Below are 24,844 nucleotides of genomic sequence, written 5' to 3'. Positions count from 1 at the left end.
TAAAACCTGCTCACAGGTACACACAACCTACACATACACGTGCATGCACGCTTAGTCGTGTCCTACTCCTTGTGACTCTGTGGACTGTAGCCCTCCAGGCTCCTCTGTCCACAGACTCTTCCAGGCAAGAATACTAGAGTGTTTTGCACGCCCTCCTCCAGGGGATTTTCCCAACCCAGGGATTAAACCCCCCTCTCTTGTGTCTCCTGCATGGCAGGCAGATTCTTCGCCACTGCACCGAGAAGCTCAGCTGTATATACATATGTAAGATAAAACAGTATCTTAAGTGTCTAACTGTGCTCCTGGACAAAGATGTATATGAATGAATGAATACATCATCACTTAGCAATTTGCATCCATTAAGTCATTTAGTCCCTATAAGGACTCTACAGGGGAGGGATCAACATCTCTGTTTTAAAGATAAGAAAGGAGGCTTGAGTGGACACTTCTGTTCAAGGAGACACACTGGTGAGCAGGGAAGTGATGTTGGACGATATATCTTTCTGACACTGGTGAATGTGCTGGTCACCCCCTCCTTACACCACCGTTTTGTCTCCCACAGAACCCAGGGATGATTCTAATGTGACCACACGCAAGTCCATGTTGGGCACCACTGCTATGAAGTTTCAAGGCTGGTCATGGCTCACATAGACAGAAGCAATAACTTTGAACTTGCCCAGGTAACGCATCTGCATGGACCACACGATGGCCTTGTTTGATGTTTGGCCTCTGACAGCTCTGTCCCTTCTGCTCGCATCCGAGCAAGCTGATGACAAAGCTCTGATGCCTCCTCCTCTGGTACCAGTAGGAAGTTCAAACCATAGAAATCCTGTCCCCAGGTAAGAACCCCATCCCAGGGCAGGCCGTATCTACCGCCTAATCCCCTAGCCATCCTGTCCTGAGCTCTCCACTCAAGTTCGGTCCCATGTGGAAGCCGCTACGCTCAGCTACATAAGCCTCATTATGTGAGGAACTGGCCTTTTCATACCCTCATGGGGTGTGTGTGCTGTCCTCAGTCTTGACATCAGAACCAAATTTGAGGACGAGTCCGTCCTGCTGCTGTGGTTGCCACAGTATCTGTGAATCCACAGATGAGATGAGATTCTCTCATGGCCTCTAGAGAAACCCTCAAAGTTATAATCTTTGCAAAATGATGGCATGTGATCCCTCAATCGGAAATCTCTCCTTCATTTTAAATGGTTATTTTGTTTTCTACTAAAGGCCAAGAATGACTAAGAGAACTGCCACTTGGGACAAGAGCCACATAATTTAATTTATCCTCAGATCATTTTAATAGTATTTTTTGACATTCATATTAAAAAAAATAAAAAAATAAAACTAGTAAAAAAATCTATCTTAGATGAACAATAATTTCTTTTATCTCAGCTTTGGCACTACCGATACTTGGTACAGAATAATTCCTTGTCCAGGCTGCCCTTCCATTACAGAATGTTTTGCAAGCATTCTTTGTAATTGAACAGGACCATATGGTGCCTGCTGGGGACAGATCCTCCATTTTTTTCCACCTGCTTCTTTGTAGAAAAACTTTAGCCAAAGAATAAATTTAATCAGAGAAGTGAGAAAATGCAGAAAGGAAAACCGTCAAGTGAGACAAAATAATAATAGTTTAGCCATTTAACATAGTCAAGGACCTTTAGTTCCTCCTTAAGAGCTATACATAATATTCTGAGTCACATCCTCTAAGGTGTTTTGCAGATACTAAAACCCCTGCCAGGTGGAAGGAGTTGATTACATGATGACCAGACTGTAGCCATGACAAGTTACTCCATCTTACACAATTCCAAGAACTGACCTCAAGGAAACAGGAACAAACCGACCCTGGAACTGAAGATGAACTGTACTTAAAATAATCAAGATAGATGGTGCTGATCAGATCACTGCATGACCAATTTCACGATGACTGTCAGAGCAGACTATGCTGTTTCTGCATGTAACCCCCCTCCCCAGCCTGTAACCCTGGAAATCCCCCCTTTAAAGCTCTTGCTTCCTGATCAGCAGTTAGGAGTTGAGTTTTGGACATGAGTCCACCTTCTCCCAGGTTGTCAGTCTCCTGAATAAAGCAACCTTTTCTTTCCTGCCAACACTTGTCTCTCGAGCACTGACTTTTCAGAGGTGAGCAGCCCAGCCTGAGTTGGGTAACACATGACTGCCACCCACTAAATGCTAATGGCACACCACAAATTTTTTCAATTCTGACAACCAAAGATGGCTCCAGATGTTGTAACATGTCCCTTGGGAGGCAAAATTACACTTGGTTGCGAATCACTGCCTTATATTCATTCCACAAAGAAATAGGACTTTTCTCATAAGAAAACGTGGGGTCAAGCCCTTTGTAGTCCCAGGGGAAAAGAAACAGGAAAAAAAAAAAAAAAAAAGATGAAAAGCTGCTGGTCTATACACATCCCAATGCAAGCAAGCACCATCTATAATAAATTGCAATTATATCTTCAAATCTCTGCTTTCCACCCTTAAACTAATTTAGTCTCATCTCCCAAATTCCTTACATGCTATGGAGATGACTCTTAACAGTTTATAAAAATCTTTTTTAAAAATTTGATTAGTCAGCTGCTCATATGCAAATGCTTGTCCCTCATCTAAAAAAAAATCAGAGTTAGCTGTACTGACCACTGTGATTTTCTAGAAATATCACATACCACAATTTGTGCCCTTTGAAGCATTCCAAAATTTTTGAGTATGTTAACAATTGTTTACATGATGAACACAGAGAACAGTTTCTTTAATGGAACACATATATCTGTATCATATCCAATAGTACATTTGTAAATGGTTCAGAAAGTTTGGTTATAATACAAAGCTGGTTTATTGCCTAAAATTTCCCTCTTATCAATGAGTTTTCCAGGAAGACAGATGATACCATAAATTGATGTAGCAATCTTGATGTAATTTGAGGAGAACCTGAAGATGCTTTGTATTTTTTTAGAATTTAGGAGCAGAGATGACTCCAGAGATGGATTGGGAAGAGAAAAATGCAAATTACATCAAAAGTTTAGCATTTGATACTCTCATCTCTGTGGATATTAGTGTATATCCTTGGTCCTCTATCCCTTCAGTATTAAAATATTAAAAAAGAAGAATGTATATATAGGCATGCCAAACACTTAGATGAAAAGTTCTATGCTTCAGTCATAAGTGTGGATCTAAGTTTTGATAGCATAATTTTTTTTTCCTTTTTTTTAAAATTTTATTTTATTTTTAAACTTTACATAATTGTATTAGTTTTGCCAAATATCAAAATGAATCCGCCACAGGTATACATGTGTTCCCCATCCTGAACCCTCCTCCCTCCTCCCTCCCCATACCATCCCTCTGGGTCATAATTTTAAGCTTCGAATTTTCTTCCCCATTCAGCAGGACTCTGAACACCTAAGTGATGATGAATCTGACACCAGTCATTCCTGATTCCAAGTAGTGCTTACCTCGGCTTTAATTTTGTTGTCTCCAAAACAGAGGTGCTGTAAATAGGCTGCAGCATTAGACTGGACGGAAGGAAACTGATGTTGCAACATCTGTATCACTTCAGGTAGCTCCGGGTCTCTCCATCCAAACTCTCTGAACAAAAGGAAAGCAGGAGAACATGAGAGAAATCCTGCAACTGGTAGCCTGTGGTCAACTCATTTATGTAACACCTGTGAGAGTTCACATGGGAATATTTCACAACTGATTGTCCTGGTTTTCTTACTCATGTTGTTGCTTAGTCGCTAAGTTGTGTCCAACTATGTGCGATCCCCCTCCCCCCAGGACTGCAGCACGCCAGGCTCTTCTGTCCTCCGCTGTCTCCCAGGGTTTGCTCACATTCATGTCCATAGAGTCAGTGATGCTACCTGACCATCTCATCCTCTTATATTTCTTCCACATGCACTGACTTAAAAAAGGATTTGAAAAGATTTCCTTGAGAAATGGTTTGTAAGCAAATGTATCTACATATATATGTACATACACATCTGGGGCTTCCCGGGTGGTACAATGGTAAAGAATCTGCCCATCAGTGCAGGAGATGAAGGAGACAGAGGTTCAAGCCCTGGGTCAGGACGATCCCCTGGAGTAGGAAACAGTAAACTACTCAAATATTCTCGCCTGGAAAATTCCATGGACAGAGGAGGTTGGCAGGCTGCAGTCCATGGGGTTGTTAAAGAGTCAGACACAACTAAGTATGCAAGCACATATACTTATATAATCTTAAATGTATCACTGAAGTTACCATGTTTATGAAGACTGAAAAAAAAAAAGGACTTAAAATGGCACGATCTTATTAATATAGACATTTTTCATTTGGACTCCAGTAGATAATTTACAAGATCACATTTATTTTCCAAAATATTATTTCAACAGTCTTGTGCAGGTATAGCATTTAGTTAAATTACCAGATAAGAGAAAATATAACTGAATGAGTCCAACCTAAAATGTCATGATACCAGTTATGCCATATTTGTTATATTTATGGTTAATACTGCTATTATCATAATCCCTTTTTTTTTAAAACATACAGATTCCCTAAACAATTTTCTGAGGATAAAAGTATACTAACAAGAAGCCTTCATAAAAGGAAATTATTTATTTAAAATGTTAGGTTTATTCAAACAAATTTTATGCACGGTGTTTTCTTTTTCGATATCCTCTTGTTTATATCTGAGCTAGTCCAAGAAGCTAGCTGTTTATTTAATTTTGAGAAACATGCTCCAGGATTCTTAAATCCATTATAAAACACAAGGGTGACTGTACCATTATGCATATGAATACTCTTTCATGAAATTCACCAACTTAAGCAGTTAGAGCAGCGATCCCCAACCTTTCTGGCACCAGGGATTGCTTTCATGAAAGACAGTTTTTCCATGGATCAGGAAGCGGCAGGGCGGTGGTGGGTGGATTCGGGATGATTCAAGCACATTACATTTATTTGTGCATTAATTTGTATTATTACATCAGTTCCACCTCAGATCATCAGGCATTAGATCCTGGAGGTTGGGGACCCTTGAGTTAGAACATGACACTGACATGGTTGGATGTAAGGATTTCATTTCTGAAGCAGTGAATCAATTTTTAACAGAGAAATAAAAAAGCAACCCATGAGGCCACAGATGAAAACCTGACCCCTTGAACCACAAACGGCTACTATTTATCTGAAGGATAGGCTGGAAGAGACTTGAGACAGCTTGGCAGCACCCACTTGACTCCCAGAAAACAACTCAAGAGCATACATCCTATTGATGCCAGGTCAGTGCTGTCATCTCAGAAGAGGAGTCATAAAAAATGGGACAGAAATGGAGCAGACAAAGGTTAAAAGTTTCCTCATAGATTCTAACCTGTTCTCTTTATCTTTTCTTTATCACGCCTGGTAGAGGTTGTCAAGTAAATCTTGAAGCATGTTGGTGCTGTCTTACTGCTATCGAAGACAATACGGAATAGGATTCCTTTTGAGTTGGCTCAGTTCTTAAAGGACTGGATGGTGTGAGGAGCACCTTTGCTACAAAACATACTCAAATGGTTGCTGATAATGGACCAACTATTGGATCTTCTTCAGCTAGGTGATCACAGTAAAAAACAATTATGGATGAAAACATAGGAAGCTTGTTTTTCTTTTTAATTGAATTTTCTTTCATTGCATGATTCTAAACCACCTCAGTATGCAACATCCAGATAGCACAGTCTTTTTTCTTATAATAGCAGCCTTTTAAAATTACATCCTTTGTTCAAGTTAAATCAAAATCTACAGAACACCTATAAATTAAAATTAGAAATGTCATGTGAATACACTGGATGACTAATATGAATTCAGGTAAGCCCATGCTATTGGAAAGTGATTAGTGAAGGATGCATTTCAGTCTATTTTACTAACCAGATGAGAATTGCTCTATTACGCTTATATGGCATAGATAAGAAAGTCCTTGAACAAGAGTACAGGAGGAACAGTCTTAGGGCACTTGGCTTGCTTGTGTCAGTGCATACACACAGAGATGCATACCAGACTACATACATACACACAGAGCCCAGAATCAACAGAAGAAGGAAAATTTCAAGAGTTATACAAGCCTTTTTTTCTGGAATGGTTTTGTTTCACTTAAAAGAGATTCTGCTCAGATTTTGTGTTTCCCATGGAGATGGACTCTAGAAAAGAGCTGGACAAAATAAAATGTCTGTCTTATTTGGGCCAGAATTCAGTACAAGGCATGGATTATTTATACAAGGTCTTTTTTTTTTTCAACTGAAGTATAGTTTATTTACAGTGTTTTGATATTTTCAGGTGTGCAGCAAAGTGATTGATATATAATATATATATTCTTTTTCAGATTCTTTTCACTTATAGGTTATTACAAAATACTGAATATAGATCCCTGTGCTATATTTGCTCCTTGCTTGATGTCCTTCACATGAGATTTTAATCCTGAAGGACAAGCAACGTTCATAAGACAAAAGAATTCTGGTGAAAAAATCAGCAAAAGAACAGCACGAGGAGAGACACTGGGTCACGGAAGGCTGACAGATTCAGGGAAGGTGTGCATTCAGCCAGGATGGCTATGAGACAGGAGGCTGCAGGAAGGGGTTTACCCAGGAAGGAGGTGGTGGAAATGAAGCTGGAAAGCAAGGTTGGTGTGAGATCGCAAAGAGCTTTGCACTTCAGTACAAAACGTCTGGGCCTGGTTTGTGGTCAGAATTGTGACAAAGAAGTCTAAGGAAATTTAGATAATGTTCAGACTTACAGAACGGACATCTTAAGTAATACTGCGAGTGTGGACTAAAAGTCAGTGCCGAGGCTCCCTGTTCACGTGGTGTCATGCTTTAATCCTTAACTAGCCTTAGGTAGTTTCTTTTCATTTCATGGAGGAGGAAATTAATAGACTTAGAGATGTTCATAAACTTAAGAGGTGGAGCAGAAATAAAACTCTGGCCATCTGCTTTCTAATAGATATAATCATATAACAATGATGCCTACTGTAATTGCTGTCTTGAAATAAAGTCTAAAAGTCTAAAAAATAAATACACTTAAAACTGTGTCCCCAGGGGACATCTGACAAGGTCAGAAGACAGTTTTGGTTGTCACAACTGGAGGACGCTATTGATATCCAGGAAGCAGACCCCAGGAATCCTGCTCAACATCTTACATTGCACAGACAATTCCCTATGACAAAGAATTATCTGCCCCAAAATATCACTAGAGCCAAGACTGAGACACCCTGGTCTAAACATGTTCTGTTATTTGATAATTTTTTAAAAAAATTATTGTAGTATAGCTGCTTTATGATGTCATGTTAGCGTCTGCTATACAGCAAAGTGAGTCAGCCATATGTATATACATTATCTCCTCTTTTTTGGATTTCCTTCCCATTTAGGTTACCACAAAGCACTGAACAGAGTTCCCTGGGCTATACTGTAGGTTGTCATTAGTTATCTATTCAGTTATAAAAAAGAATGAAATTGTGATATTTGCAGAGACATGGATGGGCCTTAAAGACTGTCATATAGAATGAAGTAAGTCAGAAAGAGAAAAATGAATATCATATATTAACACATATATTTGAACTCTAGAAAAATGATACAGATGAACTCATTTGAAAAGTAGAAATATTTGATCATTTTTTGTTGAGCATGTTATAAATCTCTTATTTCTTGATTACTGCAGTAGAAGAGGCACAGGATTTGGCATCCAAATAATTAGGAAAGAGTTCAGAACTTGAACATCTGGCTTTCTCCCTTCTAGATTACAAATGTATATAGAAGAGTCCCTCAGTGCTTGCTGGTATTGGTTTCCATGGATCAAATATAGAGAATAACGCCATCTATTTCACAGAACTTCTTTTTAAAAGACAGCATAAAATATGAAAGTGAAAGTGCTGGGCAAACTATTAAAAGCTAGATGTGTGTGTGCATGCTAAGTCACTTCAGTCATGTTTGACTCTGCATGGCCCTATGGATTGTAGCCCACCAGGCTCCTCTGTCCATGGGATTCTCCAGGCAAGAATAGTGGAGTGAGTTGCTATGCCCTCCTCCAGGGGATCTTCCTGACCCTGGGATGGAACCCACATCTCTTAAGTCTCCTGGATTGGCAGAAGGGTTCTTTTACCACTAACACCACCTGGGAAACCCCAAAAGCTAGGTATATACTGCTGCTGCTGCTGCTGCTAAGTCGCTTCAGTCGGTATATACTACTAATTGTTATTCTAAGACTTAAAAGAGGCGCGCGCACACACACACACACACATACTTAAACTTTATGTAATACCACTTAATTTTAAAAAAAATAAACTTTTACTGTTGTACATTATACTTATTGGAAGGAATCTAAGTGTAAGAAGACTCACTGCTTTAGCCTGCAGTAAAAACTGTATATTAAAACGTGCCATTTTGAAAAAATTTTTCTACCTAACCCCTTTAGAGGCAAAGTCTTAGCTCAAGAAGAGTTCTTTGTATGCAGAGTTGGTTCAAATCCTGCTCCACTATGAATTCTCCTCTTCTATGTGTCTTGCTTGCTGCTGATCCACCACTGGCTGGCATAAATATCTATGGAGTTCATCTGTTACAGTGAGATAATAATTCCTACCTTAGAGTATTGTGGGATGATTAGAATAAATATATATGAACCCCTTAGAGCAATGTCTGGCACAGTGTGGCCCCTCCAGAAATGTCAGGTATTACATATAACTAGACTTCACTTTCACTTTTCACTTTCATGCATTGGAGAAGGAAATGGCAACCCACTCCAGTGTTCTTGCCTAGAGAATCCCAGGGATTGGGGAGCCTGGTGTGCTGCCGTCTATGGGGTTGCACAGAGTCGGACACGGCTGAAGTGACTTAGCAGCAGCAGCAGCAGATGAAGAAAAGAAGAATAGGAAATAAGAACCATCTACAATTTTCTACAGAAGCCCAGCTCATATCTCTTATTTGTTACTGAGCTTCACTTTAGAAATGTTTATGGAACTGGAGAATATGTAAATGTAACCTTTTCTCCATTAAAACTTGTCACACAGACCAACAATATTGTGACTTGGTCCTCACTCTTATAAGGACTCTCTGAGTCATTAAAATTACAAGGCACTTAGCACACAGCTAAACAGCAAACAGTCTGAAATTTGTTACCATGTTAGGCTGGCACCACAACCGAAGAGCTGATGTCCTGTCACAACATTTTTATCAAGTTTACTTCCGTGTTGAAAAGAGCCCCAGGACAATCAAGAGTCTTCGGGAATTCACACTGAGATTTTCAGCAAAGCTTTATGTCAGAGGGACAGAGTTCAATTTGATTGCAAGATCAATAAACTCCATGGGAAGCCAGGCTATGGATATTATTTAAATCTGTGAAAATCTCAACCACTTATAATCATCTGAACTCTAACTAAAAGTTTTAAAGACCATATTGTCTTTCCTTTACCATCCAGAGACCACAAGGTGAGACATTTTGACTTTGTCTTGTTGACAAGATAAGAGTGAGGAGGCCGCAGAGCCAGTGGTCACAAGAAAAAGTTAGATGGAAAGATTTCTTTGTTTTGTTTTACAAAATGGAGGTATCTTCATGCTTGTTGATAGATAAGAACTTCAGTCAGTTCAGTTCAGTTCAGTTGCTCAGTCGTATCTGACTCTTTGTGACCCCATGAATCGCTGCACGCCAGGCCTCCCTGTCCATCACCAACTCCCATAGTTCACTCAGACTCACATCCATCGAGTTGGTGATGCCATCCAGCCATCTCATCCTCTGTCATCCCCCTCTCCTCCTGCCCCCAATCCCACCCAGCATCAGAGTCTTTTCCAATGAGTCAACTCTTCGCATAAGGTGGCCAAAGTACTGGAGTTTCAGCTTCAGCATCATTCCCTCCAAAGAAATCCCAGGGCTGATCTCCTTCAGAATGGACTGGTTGGATCTCCTTGCAGTCCAAGGGACTCTCAAGAGTCTTCTCCAACACCACAGTTCAAAAGCATCAATTCTTCGGCGCTCAGCTTTCTTCACAGTCCAACTCTCACATCCATACATGACCACTGGAAAAACCATAGCCTTGACTAGACAGACCTTTGTTGGCAAAGTAATGTTTCTGCTTTTCAATATGCTATCTAGGTTGGTCATAACTTTCCTTCCAAGGAGTAAGCATCTTTTAATTTCATGGCTGCAGTCACAATCTGCAGTGATTTTGGAGCCCCCCAAAATAAAGTCTGACACTGTTTCTACTGTTTCCCCATCTATTTCCCATGACGTGATGGGACCAGATGCCATGATCTTCGTCTTCTGAATGTTGAGCTCTAAGCCAACTTTTTCACTCCAACGATAAACACACAGAACCATGAATATTTTAATTTTCATCCCTGAAGAGTGTGTCACCGAACAAAAAGCTGCTCTATATGGTTAATCGCTACAAAGCAGAGACATCACTTTGTCAACAAAGGTCTGTATAATCAAAGCTATGATTTTTCCCATAGTCATGTATGGAATTGAGAATTGGACCATAAAGTAGGCTGAGCACTTTTGAAATGTGTTGCTGGAGAAGACTCTTGAGAGTCCCTTGGGCAGCAAGGAGATCAGACCAGTCCGTGGTAAAGGAAATCAACACCGAATATTCATTGGAAGGACTGATGCTGAAGCTGATGCTCTAATACTCTGGCCACCTGATGCAAAGAGCTGACTCACTGGAAAAGACCCTGGTGCTGGGAAAGACTGAAGGCAAAAGGAGAAGGGGGCAGCAAAAGATGAGATAGATAGTATCACAGACTCAATGGACATGAATTTGAGCAAACTCTGGAAGACAGAGGAGGACAGAAAAGTCTGGCATGCTGCACTACATGAGGTCAGCTTATTTCAGTAAGGCCAGTAGCCATCACCTCTTGCCATATTCCTGCAAGCTGCCTGGCTGCCTGCCTGACTTTGGAATTCACTCTTCCAGCCAACTGGAGAGGCCATGGAGGATGCACAGTGGACATGGCAGAACTTCCTGTCCTCGGAGAACCTTCTAATGATAACTGGGTATTAAATACTGAAAGCAAAAATATATTATTTGCCAGATAGTGACAAATGTGCACTAGGTTGATCAATATTCCTCCAAAATTCATGTCCACTTGGAACCTCAGAATGTAACCTTATTTGAAATAGGGTCTTTGCAGATGTAATAAAGGGTCAAAAAGAGATCTCACTGATATATGATGGGCCCTAAATCCAATGATAGTGTCCTTATAAAGACAGAAAAGGACATGCAGAGACAGAGAGAGGAAGGTGATGTGAAGATGGAGACAGAGACTGTAGGGATGTGGCTACAAGTGAAGGAATGACAAGGATGGCCAGAAGGAGAAGGGAGGCCAAGCTTGGTTTCTCCTTCAGAACATCTAGAAGGAACCAACCCTGCCAACACCTTGATTTCGGACTTCTGATCTCCAGAACTCTAGAAGCATAACTTCTGCTGTTTTAAGCCACCAAGTTTGTGTTACTCTGTTACATTAGCCACAGGAAACTAACACAAGTGTGACGGGAAAGATGAAGCTGAGCAGATATAGGCAAAACATGTGTGTGTGCACGCTTGTGTGTTCGTGTGTGCATGGAGGGGGTTGCAACTGCCAGCACAGTGGCTATGGAAGACCTCCCTGAGAAGGTGACCTGGGGCACAGACCTACACGTGGTGCTGGGTTGAAGGAATGTTCCAGAAAGGGAGAACAGTGACAAGACCCTGAGGCACGTGCTTGCTCAGCATGTCAGAGAGATGAGGCCATCGTGTGAATTGAAGCGTGTCCTGGAGACTGTGATGGGACAGGCAGTGGGGCCCAGATCACAAGCCTTTGTCAGCCTCAGCAGGCTGCTGGCTTTTGCTCCAACTGATTTGGGAGCCATCTCAAAGTCATAATCTGGTTCATATTTTTAGAGGATCACTTTGTCAGTGCTTGCATGAATGTATACATCTGTCAAAGCTCATAAACAGCAGGTCTGATCTTATATTGGGTTGGGCAAACAATTCCTTTGGGTTTTTCCATAAGATAGTACGAAAAACCCAACAAAACCTTTTGACCAACCAAAATCTTGCTAAAGCTGGGCTTACAAAGGGGATCTCTCTGTCTGTGGTGTTGAGAACAGACTCTAGGTGGGCAGGATGGAGGCAGGGGCTTCTGCAGGGATCCTGGCGGGGGTGATGGTGGCTCAGCAGAGGGTGCTGAGAAGTGGAGGGAGTTTGGATGCATCCTGAAGGCAGAGCCTGCAGTGGTCCCTGGTGGGCTGTATGTGATGTGCGACAGAAAGAGACGCCCAGTGGATCCCTCCTATAAGCCCCGTCTTCCCCCACCCACTGGTCTACGTGAATAGGTGACCCCTGCTGCCTTGTATCTCAGGCCCAGTCTGGAGACAACATGGGGGACTAGAATTTATTATTTCAGAATAAGAAATTTCAACTGTCAAACATTCCACTGAGCTGAAGTGGAGAGAGACTAACAGTAAAATAATGAGAAAATTGGTTATTTCTGAACTATTACAGGTACTAGGTGCCTTGAGATGCCAGAGATGCTCAGAGGGCTCAAACAAAACCTTGGGCACACCAGGACCCAGAGACCCCACAGAGGCTGTGCCAGACGTGACTTTGAGTGCTTGAGTATCTCCTGCAGAGGCACAGGGCAGCAGAGGCCTTCCGTAGGGGCAGGGGTTCTGGGTGCAGCAGACCTGGCTCACTCAGCATGTGGCATAAGCTCTCTTGGAGGAGGTTGCCATTAACCCCAGTATAGAGCCACCGAGCAGATGACCCACAACCTGCAGAACAATTATACCAAATAAATTCTCACACTGTTAAGAAAGTTCTAGAACCCACAACAGATTTCCCAGCCTGGGGTTCTGGCAAAGGGACTGAGAAACCCCAGGAAATTTGACTTTGGAGGCCAGTGAGGTTTGATTCCAGAACTTACACAGGACTGGGGAAACAGACTCTTGGAGGGCACAAACAAAACCTTGTGCACCAGGACCCAGGAGAAAGGAGCAGTGACCCCACAAGAGACTGACCCAGACTTGCCTGTGAGTGTCCAGGACTCTCCAGTGGAGGCGTGGGTCAACAGTGGCCTGCTTCAGGGTCAGGGGCACTGAATACAACAGTGTGTGCACAAGACCTTTTGAAGGAGGTCGCCATTATCTTCATTACCTCCACCATAGTTTGGTCTCAGGTCAAACAACAGTGGAGAACACAGCCCCACCCATCAACAGAAAATTGGATTAAAGATTTACTGAGCATGGCCCCACCCATCAGAACAACACCCAACTTCCCCCTCAGTCTCTCCCATCAGGAAGCTTCCATAAGCCTCTTAACAGAGGGCTGACAGAATGAAAATCACAATCACAGACAACTAACCACATTGATCACCTGGACCACAGCCTTGTCTAACTCACTGAAACTATGAGACCTGCTGGGTAGGGCCACCCAAGACAGATGGGTTATGGTGGAGAGTTCTGACAAAACGTGGTCCCCTAGAAAAGGCAATGGCAAACCACTTCAGTATTCTTGCCTTGAGAACTCCATGAACAGTATGAAAAAGCAAAAAGATAGGACACTGAAAGGTGAGCTCTCCAGGCTGGTAGGTGCCTAATACACTACTGGAGAAGAATGGAGAAAAAACACCAGAAAGAATGGAGATGGAGCCAAAGCGAAAACAACACCCAGTTGTGGATGTGACTGGTGATGGAAGTAAAATCTGATGCTGTAAAGAACAATATTTCATAGGAACCTGGGATGTTAGGTCCATGAATCAAGGCAAATTGGAAGTGATCAAAAAGGAGATGGCAAGAGTGAACGTCGACATTTTAGGAATCAGTGAACTAAAATGGACTGGAGTGAGTGAATTTAATTCAGATGATTATATATATTACTATGGGCAAGAATCCCTTAGAAGAAATAGAGTAGCCTTCATAGTCAATGAAAGAGTCAAAAACACAGTACTTGGGTGCAATCTCAAAAATGACAGAATGATCTCTGTTCATTTTCAAGGCAAACCACTCAATATCACAGTGATCCAAGACTATGCCCCAACAACTAATGCTAAAGAGGCTGAATTTGAATGGTTCTATGAAGACCTACAAGACCTTCTAGAACTAACAGTCAAAAAAGATATCCTTTTCTTCATAGGCGACTGTAATGCCAAAGTAGGAAGTCAAAAGATACCTGGAGTAACAGACAAGTTTGGCCTTGGAGTACAGAATGAAGCAGGGCAAAGGCTAACAGACTTTTGCCAGGAGAACACACAGGTCATAGCAAACACCCTCTTCCAACAACATAAGAGAAGACTCTACATATGAACATCACCAGATGGTCAATAGAGAAATCAGATTGATTATATTCTTGCAACCAAAGATAGAGAAGCTCTATATATTCAGTAAAAACAAGACTAGGAGCTGACTGTGGCTCAGATTATGAACACCTTATTGAAAAATTGAGACTGAAGTTGAAGAAAGTAGGGAAAACCACTGGAACATTCAGGTATAACCTAAATAAAATCTCTTATGATTACACAGTAGAAGGGACAAATAGATTTAAGGGATTAGATCTGATAGACAGAGTGCCTGAAGAACTATGGACAGAGGTTCGTGACATTGTGTAGGAGGCAGGGATCAAGACTATCCTAAAGAAAAAGAAATGCAAAAAGGCAAAATGATTGTCTCAGGAGGTTTTACAAATAGCTGTGAAAAGAGAAGTGAAAATCAAAGGAGAAAAGGAAAGATATACCCATCTGAATGAAGAGTTCCAAAGAATAGCAAGGAAAGATGAAAAAGCCCTCCACAGTGGTCAGTTCAAAGAAATAGAGGAAAACAACAGAATGGGGAAGACTAGAGATCTTTTCAAGAAAATCAGAGATACCAAGGGACGATTTCATGCAAAGATGAGCACAATAAAGGACAGAAATGGTATGGACCTAACAGAAGCAGAAGATATTAAGAAGAGGTGGCAAGAACACACAGACGAATTATACAAAAAAGATCTTTATGACCCAGATAACCACGATGGTGTGATCACTCACCTAGAGCCAGACATCCTAGAATGTGAAGTCAAGTGGGCCTTAGAAAGCATCACTACAAACAAAGCTAGTGGAGGTGATGGAATTCCAGCTGAGCTATTTCAAATCCTAAAAGATGATGCTGTGAAAGTGCTACACTCAATATGCCGGCAAATTTGAACAACTCAGCAGTGGCCACAGGACTGGAAAAGGTCAGTTTTCATTCCAATCCCAAAGAAAGGCAATGCCAGAGAATGCTCAAACTACTGCACAATTGAACTCGTCTCACATGCTAGCAAATTAATGCTCAAAATTCTCCAAGCCACACTTCAACAGTACGTGAACTGTGAACTTCTAGATGTTCAAGTTGGTTTTAGAGAAGGCAGAGGAACAAGAGATCAAATCGTCAATATCCGCTGGATCATCGAAAAGCAAGAGAGTTCCAGAAAAACATCTATTTCTGCTTTATTGACAACACCAAAGCCTTTGACTGTGTGGATCATGACAAACTCTGGAAAATTCTGAAAGAGATGGGAATACCAAACCACCTGACCTGCCTCCTGAGAAATCTGTAAGCAGGTCAAGAAGCAACAGCTAGAACTAGGGTGGAACAACAGACTGGTTCTAAATCGGGAAAGGAGTACGTAAAGGCTGTATATTGTCATCCTGCTTATTTAACTTATATGCAGAGTACATCATGAGAAATGCTGGGCTGGAGGAAGCACAAGCTGGAATCAAGATTCCTGGGAGAAACATCAATAACCTCAGATATGCAGATGACACCACCCTTATGGCAGAAAGTGAAGAACTAAAGAGCCTCTTCATGATAGTGAAAGAGGAGAGTGAAAAAGTTGGCTTAAAGCTCAACATTCAGAAAACTAAGATCATGGCATCCGGTCCCAACACTTCATGGAAAACAGATGGGGGAACAGTAGAAACAGTGGCTGACTTTATTTTCTTGGGCTCCCAAATCACTACAGATGGTGATTGCAGCCATGAAATTAAAAGATGCTTGTGCCTTGGAAGATAAGCTATGACCAACCTAGACAGCATATTAAAAAGCAGAGACATTACTTTGCCAACAGAGGTCTATCTAGTCAAAGCTATGGTTTTTCCAGTAGTCATGTATGGATGTGAGAGTTGGACTATAAAAAAAGCTGAGCACTGAAGAATTGATGCTTTTGAACTGTGGTGTTGGAGAAGACTCTTGACAGTCCTTTGGACTGCTAGGAGATCCAATCAATCCATCCTAAAGGAAAATAGTTCTGAATATTCATTGGAAGGACTGATGCTGAAGCTGAAACTGCAATATTTTAGCCTGCTGATGTGAAGAACTGACTCCTTGGAAAAGACCCTGATGCTGGGAAAGATTGAAGGTGGGAGGAGAAGGGGATGACAGAGGATGAGATGGTTGGATGGCATCACCGACTCAATGGACACGAGTTTGAGCAAACTCCAGGAGTTGGTGATGGACGGGGAAACCTAGCGTGCTGCAGTCCATGGGGTTGTAAATTTTGGACACGACTGAACTGAACTGAACTGAACTGGACTTAGGTACCTTGAACAAATCTTAGTCCAGCAATGGGCTTCTAGGAGTTGAGAGGTGAAAATAATGTAAAATGATCACAGAAAATTTGTGCCAATATTTACCATTTTTAATCACATGTGTTTTAACTATTAGTGAATTTCTGCTTCTACTGAAGACTTCTAAAAGCCCATTAGATTAGAAAGAATATTATCACTTTTATGGTAATACCTATGCAATAACAATTAAGCTTTAAATAGTACTTATTTATTCATTAATACAAACACGTCTTTTCAATAAAAATATGCCCCAGAATGAAAAATTAACTTCATACATACCAGCATTTAGTTGCCCTGGAAATTCTAACAGGGTGTGCTTAGTGATAATAGCTCAAGAGAAAAAATAACAAATTAGTACCCATAAACTCCTTGCAAGCCATAATGACTTTATGGAAAATTATATTCTATGACCATGGATCATTTTAAAATTAATAATCAGTGATGCTTAGAAAAATAATCTCTGAACCTTCAGTGTCAACAGGAGGGATGGCATTTGATACCCAAGATCTGGGTTAGGATTACACGATTCAAATAGTTTTAAGCAAGTATTTTTCTTGTCAATACCAGGAGAAGATCAGGATTTTGCCTCAGGATTAGATCAAGAAGTTGAGAAAAAGCCACAGAGGTATTGATCATCCTCAAAAGATTTTATGTATTATATGTGTGTGTGTGTATTAAAGGGAACTTAATATTAAGGGAGGCCTGGCGTGTTGTGATTCATGGGGTCGCAAAGAGTCGGACACGACTGAGCGACTGAACTGAACTGAATATTAAATAATGGACTAGAAATATACTGTGTAGAAATCATAGAATGCAGCACACTTATAAATTAGGTAGTCTGACAATTCTGAGAGAAAATTGAAAGTGTTTTAATGATTCTCTTTATGAAAACTTCTGAACTGCTGACAGAAGTCACAGTTATATTGGGAGATGTGTTCTAAACACAGAGACACCTCTTAAGACTCCACAGAGGCTCCACGTTGCTGGAAGTGACAATGTGTCCCATGGCACCTGTCATGGTGTCTTACAAAGCAAACCATGTGCACACACGTGAGGGCTGATTGAGGAGTCCAGTCTGGGTGATAGCAATTTTTTACCATACCCATTGTTGATTTTAGTCCTGCAAATATTTGAAGCATATTCACACAATTTCATCTCTGTTACCTTATTTTAGTTCTCCAAAGGATGACCATTTACTTCAGATAACATTGAACAGAGACACTTTCTATAAATAACATGCTACATGCTAAGTCGCTTCAGTCATGTCCAATTCTTTGTAACACTATGGACTGTAGCCCTCCTGGCTCCTCCATCCATGGGACTCTCCAAGCAAGAATACTGAAATGGGTTGGCACTTTTTCCTCCAAGGGATCTTCTTGACCCAGGAATGGAACCCACGTCTCCTATGTCTCGAATTCAAGGAAGCAGGACTGTTATGGGTTGGTTCCTGCCCAGATGAGGGAGGCATTCTGTGACTGAATATCCTGAAGATTCTTACTGAGAAGGAGCAAAGCTCAAACCATGACTGGTGAAGAAACTGCAGTCATTCAAAAGAGCCAGGGTAGGTGATTGTTTTCATTTGTTCTTTGGTTCAGACAATGTTCCTGTTTTGTCTGTGTTCAGACATAATTACAAGGGGCGAGCAGGTTGGGGGGTAGCGGGCAGCTTGATTGTGCCTTGAACCGTCACTGAGGTTCATCAGAGTGGCCTCATGTGACGTTGACATTCTGTGAAATCATTTATGTTCAAGAGAAAAACACCAAGGCCTCACTGTGGATACCTGGTCAGCCCTGCTCCTCCTTGACCATGAGGCATGAGCTGCCCATGAAGAGAACCAGGGGTCACAGAAAGGGCAGGGAAGGTGCCAAAGACAAACGTTCTTTTCTGACTCTGGCTGCCTCTGCAGCGGTGGCACTTTGAGGGGTCACATGGTGTTCTTACGCTCCATCAGCGTGATATCAAATCCACATTTGAAAAGAAAAAGAAAGAAAGGAGAAGAAACCAGTGGCTCTGCCTCCATGAAGCCACCCTCCAGTTCTCTTTGTATCACTGATAGGAATCTGGTTATTTTGAAACCTTACAGACAGCAAGTCTGACCCTTGGGTATAAACTCCTGATGAATGACTTCGTGTACCATGTCTGTTAGCATTTCTACTCTTGTGGTTATTACCTGAAATGTCTTAGGAATGGGAGGAAAATGTCTAGGTGTTGTTTCCTAGTGGCCAGAACAGGGAAAAATACGAACTCCAACTATCAACATTTAGTTAGGTCTGCAGTGCCTAATGCCCACGCCAAAAACACGCCTAGTTGGGTCTATTGTTTTACTTTGCCCTTAGAGGGATCTTAGCGCTGTGACTACTCTGGGTAAACTCTTAGTATTAACCCTCCCTCCAAAAAACAAATTAAAGTGACTACGTACACATTCACAATTATTTATCATGATTAGACATTATGTGCAAATGAATTCCATCCATAAATATTCTCTTTCATCATATTTCACAATGCCTTTGCCACAAAACTATTAATTTACCTTCATTTCTGATATTTGGATATATCTGAGTATAAAATGTAAGGAATAAATTAACCTTTCATTTTGAATAAAACAACCCACACTGGCTATTTATTTGTAGTTCTTACAGATGATGGGTGACAGGGTTTATGCCAGAAGATTTCATATATGTGCAGCTGACTACATCAGAGCTTCTTTATGAAGTGCCATGGTTAAAAAAAAAAGGTGTTTCTTTCAAGATGATAGCATTCAATTACCTTTAATTTCTACACATTAATGAAGTCTTAGATTCTTAGACGAGGCTTTTATTGCCTCTCTGTCTGCCTAACTCTCAGTAGAATGGCTGTGACTCATTTGAAAATTAACTGAAAACTTTGCAATGAGTTTAAAGTCCGCGTCTGTTATTGCCATAGACTTTTACTATTGAAGGTGAGGGAAATGGGTGGACAGGGCTGATGAAAGAGTTTTGATAACAGGAGAAAAGAGCAAGTGGCAGATATATATATAGTTTTCTTTAGGGAAATAATAAAAGCATATAGTATTTCTTTTACCTTTTTTTTTTTTTTACTAATTAATAACTATAATATAACTGAATAATTCTGCTGCATACCTAAAACACAACATTTTAAATCAACTATACTTCACTAAAAAATAAAGTAATTAAAAAACAATATATTTTCTTCAGTAAGCATTTATTTATTCCCTAGAAAACCATTGTTCCACAGCAAACTGAAGCCACAGGGAAACAAATAATTTGGCTCTTAAAGAAAACTAATTTAATTGTATAATCAAGTATTTTTTCTTTGTGAAAAGTGACTGGACACAATAAATGGACAGAACTTGACTGTATTTAATGTCAGAGGTTCTCAGAGGTTCCCAAACTTCAGGGCTCCCTCTGTGTCTGTAAGATGTTCCCATGGTGCCCACGGACCAAAAGAGATGCCTGAAGTTTTCATTATAAGGAGTCAGGTGAGAGGGGCAGGTGGCGAAGATAAACTAGAGGTTTGGTATTAGTAGATATACAGTACTACATATAAAATAATAAACAATAAGATCCTACTGTATAGCACAGGGAACTATACTCAGTATCTTTTAATAACTTAAAATGGAAACAAATCTGAAAAAAAGAATATATATGCATATATATATATACACACACACACACACACACATATATGTACCCATGGAGCTTCCCCCATGGCTCAGCAGGTAAAGAATTCACTTGCAATGCAGGAGCCAAAGGAGACACAGGTTCGATCTTTGGCTCAGGAAGATGCCCTGGAGGAGAAAATGGCAACCAACTCCTGTATTCTTGTCTGGAAAATCCCACGGACAGAGGAGCCTGGCAGGCTACAGTCCAAAGGGTTACAAAGAGTCAGACAGGACTTAGCACACCACACCCCCAGGTACACACACCTATATACACACACACATGCATATACATGTGTGTATACACACACACACAACTGAATCACCAGACAGGACTTAGCACACCACACCCCCATGTACACACAAACATATACACACACACATGCATATACACATGTGTATACACACTCACACAACTGAATCACCTTGCCATACAACTGAAACTGACACAGCACTGTAAATCTCACACCTGGATCTCCTGCACTGCAGGCAGATTCCATACTGCCTGAGCAACCAGGAAAGCACATAAATCAACTACACGCGCATAAACATTTTTTTTTAAGTGTCTGGTCCAAACAACTTAAGAATCATCTCTTTCCTGATGAGCTAGAGCCTTCTGGGCCACACACAACTTCTCAGACCTTGGCATCAGACACTGCTGTCTTCAGTTCCTCTTGTATCAGTGTTCATAGGGTACTTGCTTGTACGACAGAAACCTCTGCAAATCCAGATTTGCAAAGTTCTGACGTCATCCAGTGAGGCACAACTGAACTTTGAAACTGAACGAACGTGAGCTCACTCTTCCCTGGCATCTGAAAGATGCTGCATCTCCCTCAAAAACGTAAGCCACCCGGAGGAGCCACTCTGAGGGTTTGCTGTGTCACCCTGGAGCTCCTTGATGCACAGTTTGGGAACATCAGCAAATGATCCTTCCAACAGCTATGACCTATACCTAACTAAAGAATTTCACCATAATGAACAACTGTTGGGGGAAGGGGAGATGATTACACAGAAATAGGAAGTTTACAAATTTACATTTAGAATTTCACTTATGTGACACAGTAGACACATTTCATGAACATATACTCTAGTCATTTTGGAAAATATTCTTGGTCATTTGCAGCAACTTTTCCTTGTGTAAATATTTTCCAATGCATTATTTTATGACTTTTAAAGATCTGAATCACAGCATTCCTTAATGACTCTTCAGGTATTTAAAAGATGCTTACAACAGAATTTAGGGAGATACCAACATTTAAAATTGTCCTCTCTCTCTCTTGCTCTTTTTTTTCACCTTATCAAGAATACAGTAAATGGACTCAGGAAATGTTCACAAAAAATTTTCCACTTTAGTGCCAGTGGCATTACTGAAAACACTTCATTTTCTTATACCCAGCATGCGCTTCACTGTCTCAAACTGCTGTTAAAGTTTGCATTCTTGCCCTTGATTCTGATGGACCTCCGCATACGCACTTCCTGCCCTTGCTCCAGGGTCTCTGTTGGGCTCTGTGGACTTAAACTGCAGGATAAGAGGTCACGTGAGCAACCAGACAGACACAGAAAACAGATGGGCTCAGTGATGTGAAAACTTCTCTTGGGTGCCTGTAACAGGAGCTCTTTCTAGATTTGACTGTGCTGAGTAATCAGAGATTGTACAGAGAAAATACTATATCCGCCACCTACAGAGAGAATTATAGGTTTACTAATCAGGGAGAATATCTCCTTACACAACATGACTTGACAATAAGCACTGGCGTGACTGTCATTTACACAAGGATACCAAGGGGGAAGGGGATGAACCGGGTGATTGGGATTGCCATATATTCACTATTGATACTGTGTATAAAACAGACAACTAGTGAGAACCCACTGTACAGCCCAGGGAACTCTACTCAGTACTCTGTGGTGATCTAAATGGGGAAAACATTCAGAAAAGGGGATATATGTGTACCTGTAGCTGATTCACTTTGCTGTACAGCAGAAACAAACAAAACATTGTAAAGCAAGCATACTCCAATAAAAATTAATTTAAAAGATGTGTATGGCTAGTATAAAGTCAGTGTTGGTATTCACTTTTTCCTTAAAAATGTGTCTGTTTTTAAAAATCTAAAACTCTTTACATTCCCCCATCAACTACACTATAGTTTATGTTTTGCTCTCTCAAGATCTAAAATCACTTAAATTACCAAGTTGCAAAGCAATTCTTCCTCAAAGAGATCTATGTTCTTAAGAACAGCTAACAATTAATTTTTTTTTTTAGATTAAAAAAGAAGACATGTTTGGAAGCAACTGGCCCAAGGCCATAGAGAGAGCCAGCAGCATGAATACGACTCAAGAGCCCATCTTCCCATCCAACTGTTCATGCATTTGTTCAACTGCCATTTATTGAGACCACCATGGGGATCACACAGAAGGCTAAACACTGAAGAATTTATGCTTTCAAATTACAGCACTGGAGAAGACTCTTGAGAGTCCCTTGGACCGCAAGGAGATCAAACCAGTCCATCCTAAAGGAAATCAACACTGAATATCCATTGGAAGGACTGATGCTGAAGCTGATGCTCCAGTACTTTGGCCACCTGATGGGTAGAGCTGACTCACTGGAAAAGACCCTGATGCTGGGAAAGATTGAGGGCAGGAAGAGAAGGGGATGACAGAGGATGAGAAGGCTGGATGGCATCCCCAACTCGATGGACATAAGTTTAAGCAAACTCCAGGAGACAGTGAAGGACAGAGGAGCCTGGTGTGCTGCAGTCCATGGGGTCGCAGAGTCGGCCACGACTGAGACACTGAACACACACAAACATATACGTGTAGCTGATTCACTTTGCTGCACAGAAGAAACGAATGTGAAATTGTAAAGCAAGTGCCAACAAATTTTTTAAACTTTTCAAAAAAAAATTAGAGCAAACAAAACAAGCAGCAAATTACAGAAGTCAACACGTAAGAATTAATGTTTACTGGGCCTCCAGTATGCTCGGAACTGCTCTGGACACTTTACCCACTTCATACTCACTGCTGTTATGCTTTTGTGATGTGATAAATGACATTTTCCAGATAGAATACGTTTTCCTAATTTCTATGCTTCTTCTAACCTTAGTGTTCTTGTTTTAAGTCTCCATAGAAAATAAGGGATTTTCTATGCCTATCAAAATCTGCTGGTTGGAATTAAATCCAAATATGTTCTTTAAATAAGGTCTGATATAAAACACAATCTTTCTTTATCCACATGATATTCATTTACTTTTATTTATTTACCTGATGTAATATATTACCTTGTCCCTAAACTATTTAGTACAGTCTATCAAAATCACTAGGATGACCAGTTAAAAGCTTTCCATTGAGTGGATATTTGGAAAATGATGACTTGTTGAAATCTAATAAACTAAAATCTTGACTAGATGTTTAAAATCTACATGAATCACCACAATTGTAATATATCTATCTTAGTATCATGACAGACCATTGTAGTTGCCAAATAATTATTGTAGTCAATTCTGTTTTCTTCCCAAGGGTCCTATAAGGTAGGGTCTATGTCGCTGAGAGTCGGACATGACTGAGCGACTTCACTTTGACTTTTCACTTTCATGCATTGGAGAAGGAAATGGCAACCCACTCCAGTACTCTTGCCTGGAAAATCCCATGGATGGAGGAGCCTGGTAGGCTACAGTCCATGGGGTCGCTAAGACTCAGACATGACTGAGCGACTTCACTTTCACTTTTCACTTTCATGCATTGGAGAAGGAAATGGCAACCCACTCCAGTGTTCTTGCCTGGAGAATCCCAGGGACGGGGGAGCCTGGTGGGCTGCCGTCTATGGGGTTGCACAGAGTCGGACACGACTAAAGCAACTTAGCAGCAGCAGCAGCAGCATGATTATCTTTACTTATGTGAGACCAAGGTTCAGAGACTTTAAGTGATCTGCCCAAAGTTGGTAGAAGGAAGTCCCAAGATCAACTTGGGTTGCCATGAGTCTATACCCTGGGTCACTGTGTGAAGGAGAGCCCATGCCACCCACGACTGTGGTTCTCAGGAACAGTAAAGGAAGCTGGAATTCATCTGAGCACAAAAGAGTAATTTATCACAGGCGGTGAAAGGAACAGTGTTCTTATTTTTCAAGACAACATTAAACACACTCAAAGTTTCTGGTGTTCCTCAGGGAGTGTCTGACTTCCACGTGAGTGTGAGAGGTGCATGCAGGCTGTGCTCCGAGGCAAGGTCTCATAAATCTTCCATCTTCCACTAGGTCACAGGGGAGGCACATTTCCAGAGGTTACAAGAGCATTCAGGTTCATTCTACAGGGGATGCCAAAATGAAAAAGCAGATTTGATCTAGATTCTTCTGTTTTGAAAATTCCAATAGACGTGCGTAAGATCCATGAAATAGTTCTGGGGCTTATTAGAAGCAGGCATTGTCCTCTTTTGCAAATTTGAAAAGACTCATGATTGATTAAACTATTATGTTCAGTTTGATAGTCCAGACGTCAATTGTAAAAGGCACTACTTTAGCTGAAAAACACTGACAATACAGCTGTTTTTCAGTATCTTCACTTCTCAGACCAATGCCCAGTGCTTTGACTGGTTGTTCCAAGTTAAAATTCAGATTCAGGATGATGCCAGAGCTCAGTTTAGGGATCA

At 41.0% G+C, this 24,844-nt stretch overlaps 1 protein-coding gene across 5 annotated transcripts in view; it reads right to left on the bottom strand.

The window, feature by feature from the left end:
- The window catches only part of CTNND2 (catenin delta 2), a 1,111,183-nt gene that overhangs the window by 283,282 nt on the left and 803,057 nt on the right, over nt 1-24,844 (bottom strand). For all 5 annotated transcript variants that reach the window (XM_070774843.1, XM_070774845.1, XM_070774847.1 and 2 more), the window contains one exon: nt 3,459-3,591. In XM_070774843.1, coding sequence (XP_070630944.1) covers nt 3,459-3,591 — 133 coding nt within the window. The remainder of the gene's footprint in view (nt 1-3,458; nt 3,592-24,844) is intronic.

Source organism: Bos indicus, chromosome 20, assembly GCF_029378745.1.
Source record: "Bos indicus isolate NIAB-ARS_2022 breed Sahiwal x Tharparkar chromosome 20, NIAB-ARS_B.indTharparkar_mat_pri_1.0, whole genome shotgun sequence".
NCBI lineage: Eukaryota > Metazoa > Chordata > Mammalia > Artiodactyla > Bovidae > Bos > Bos indicus.
This window is presented reverse-complemented; position numbering and strand designations above follow the sequence as displayed.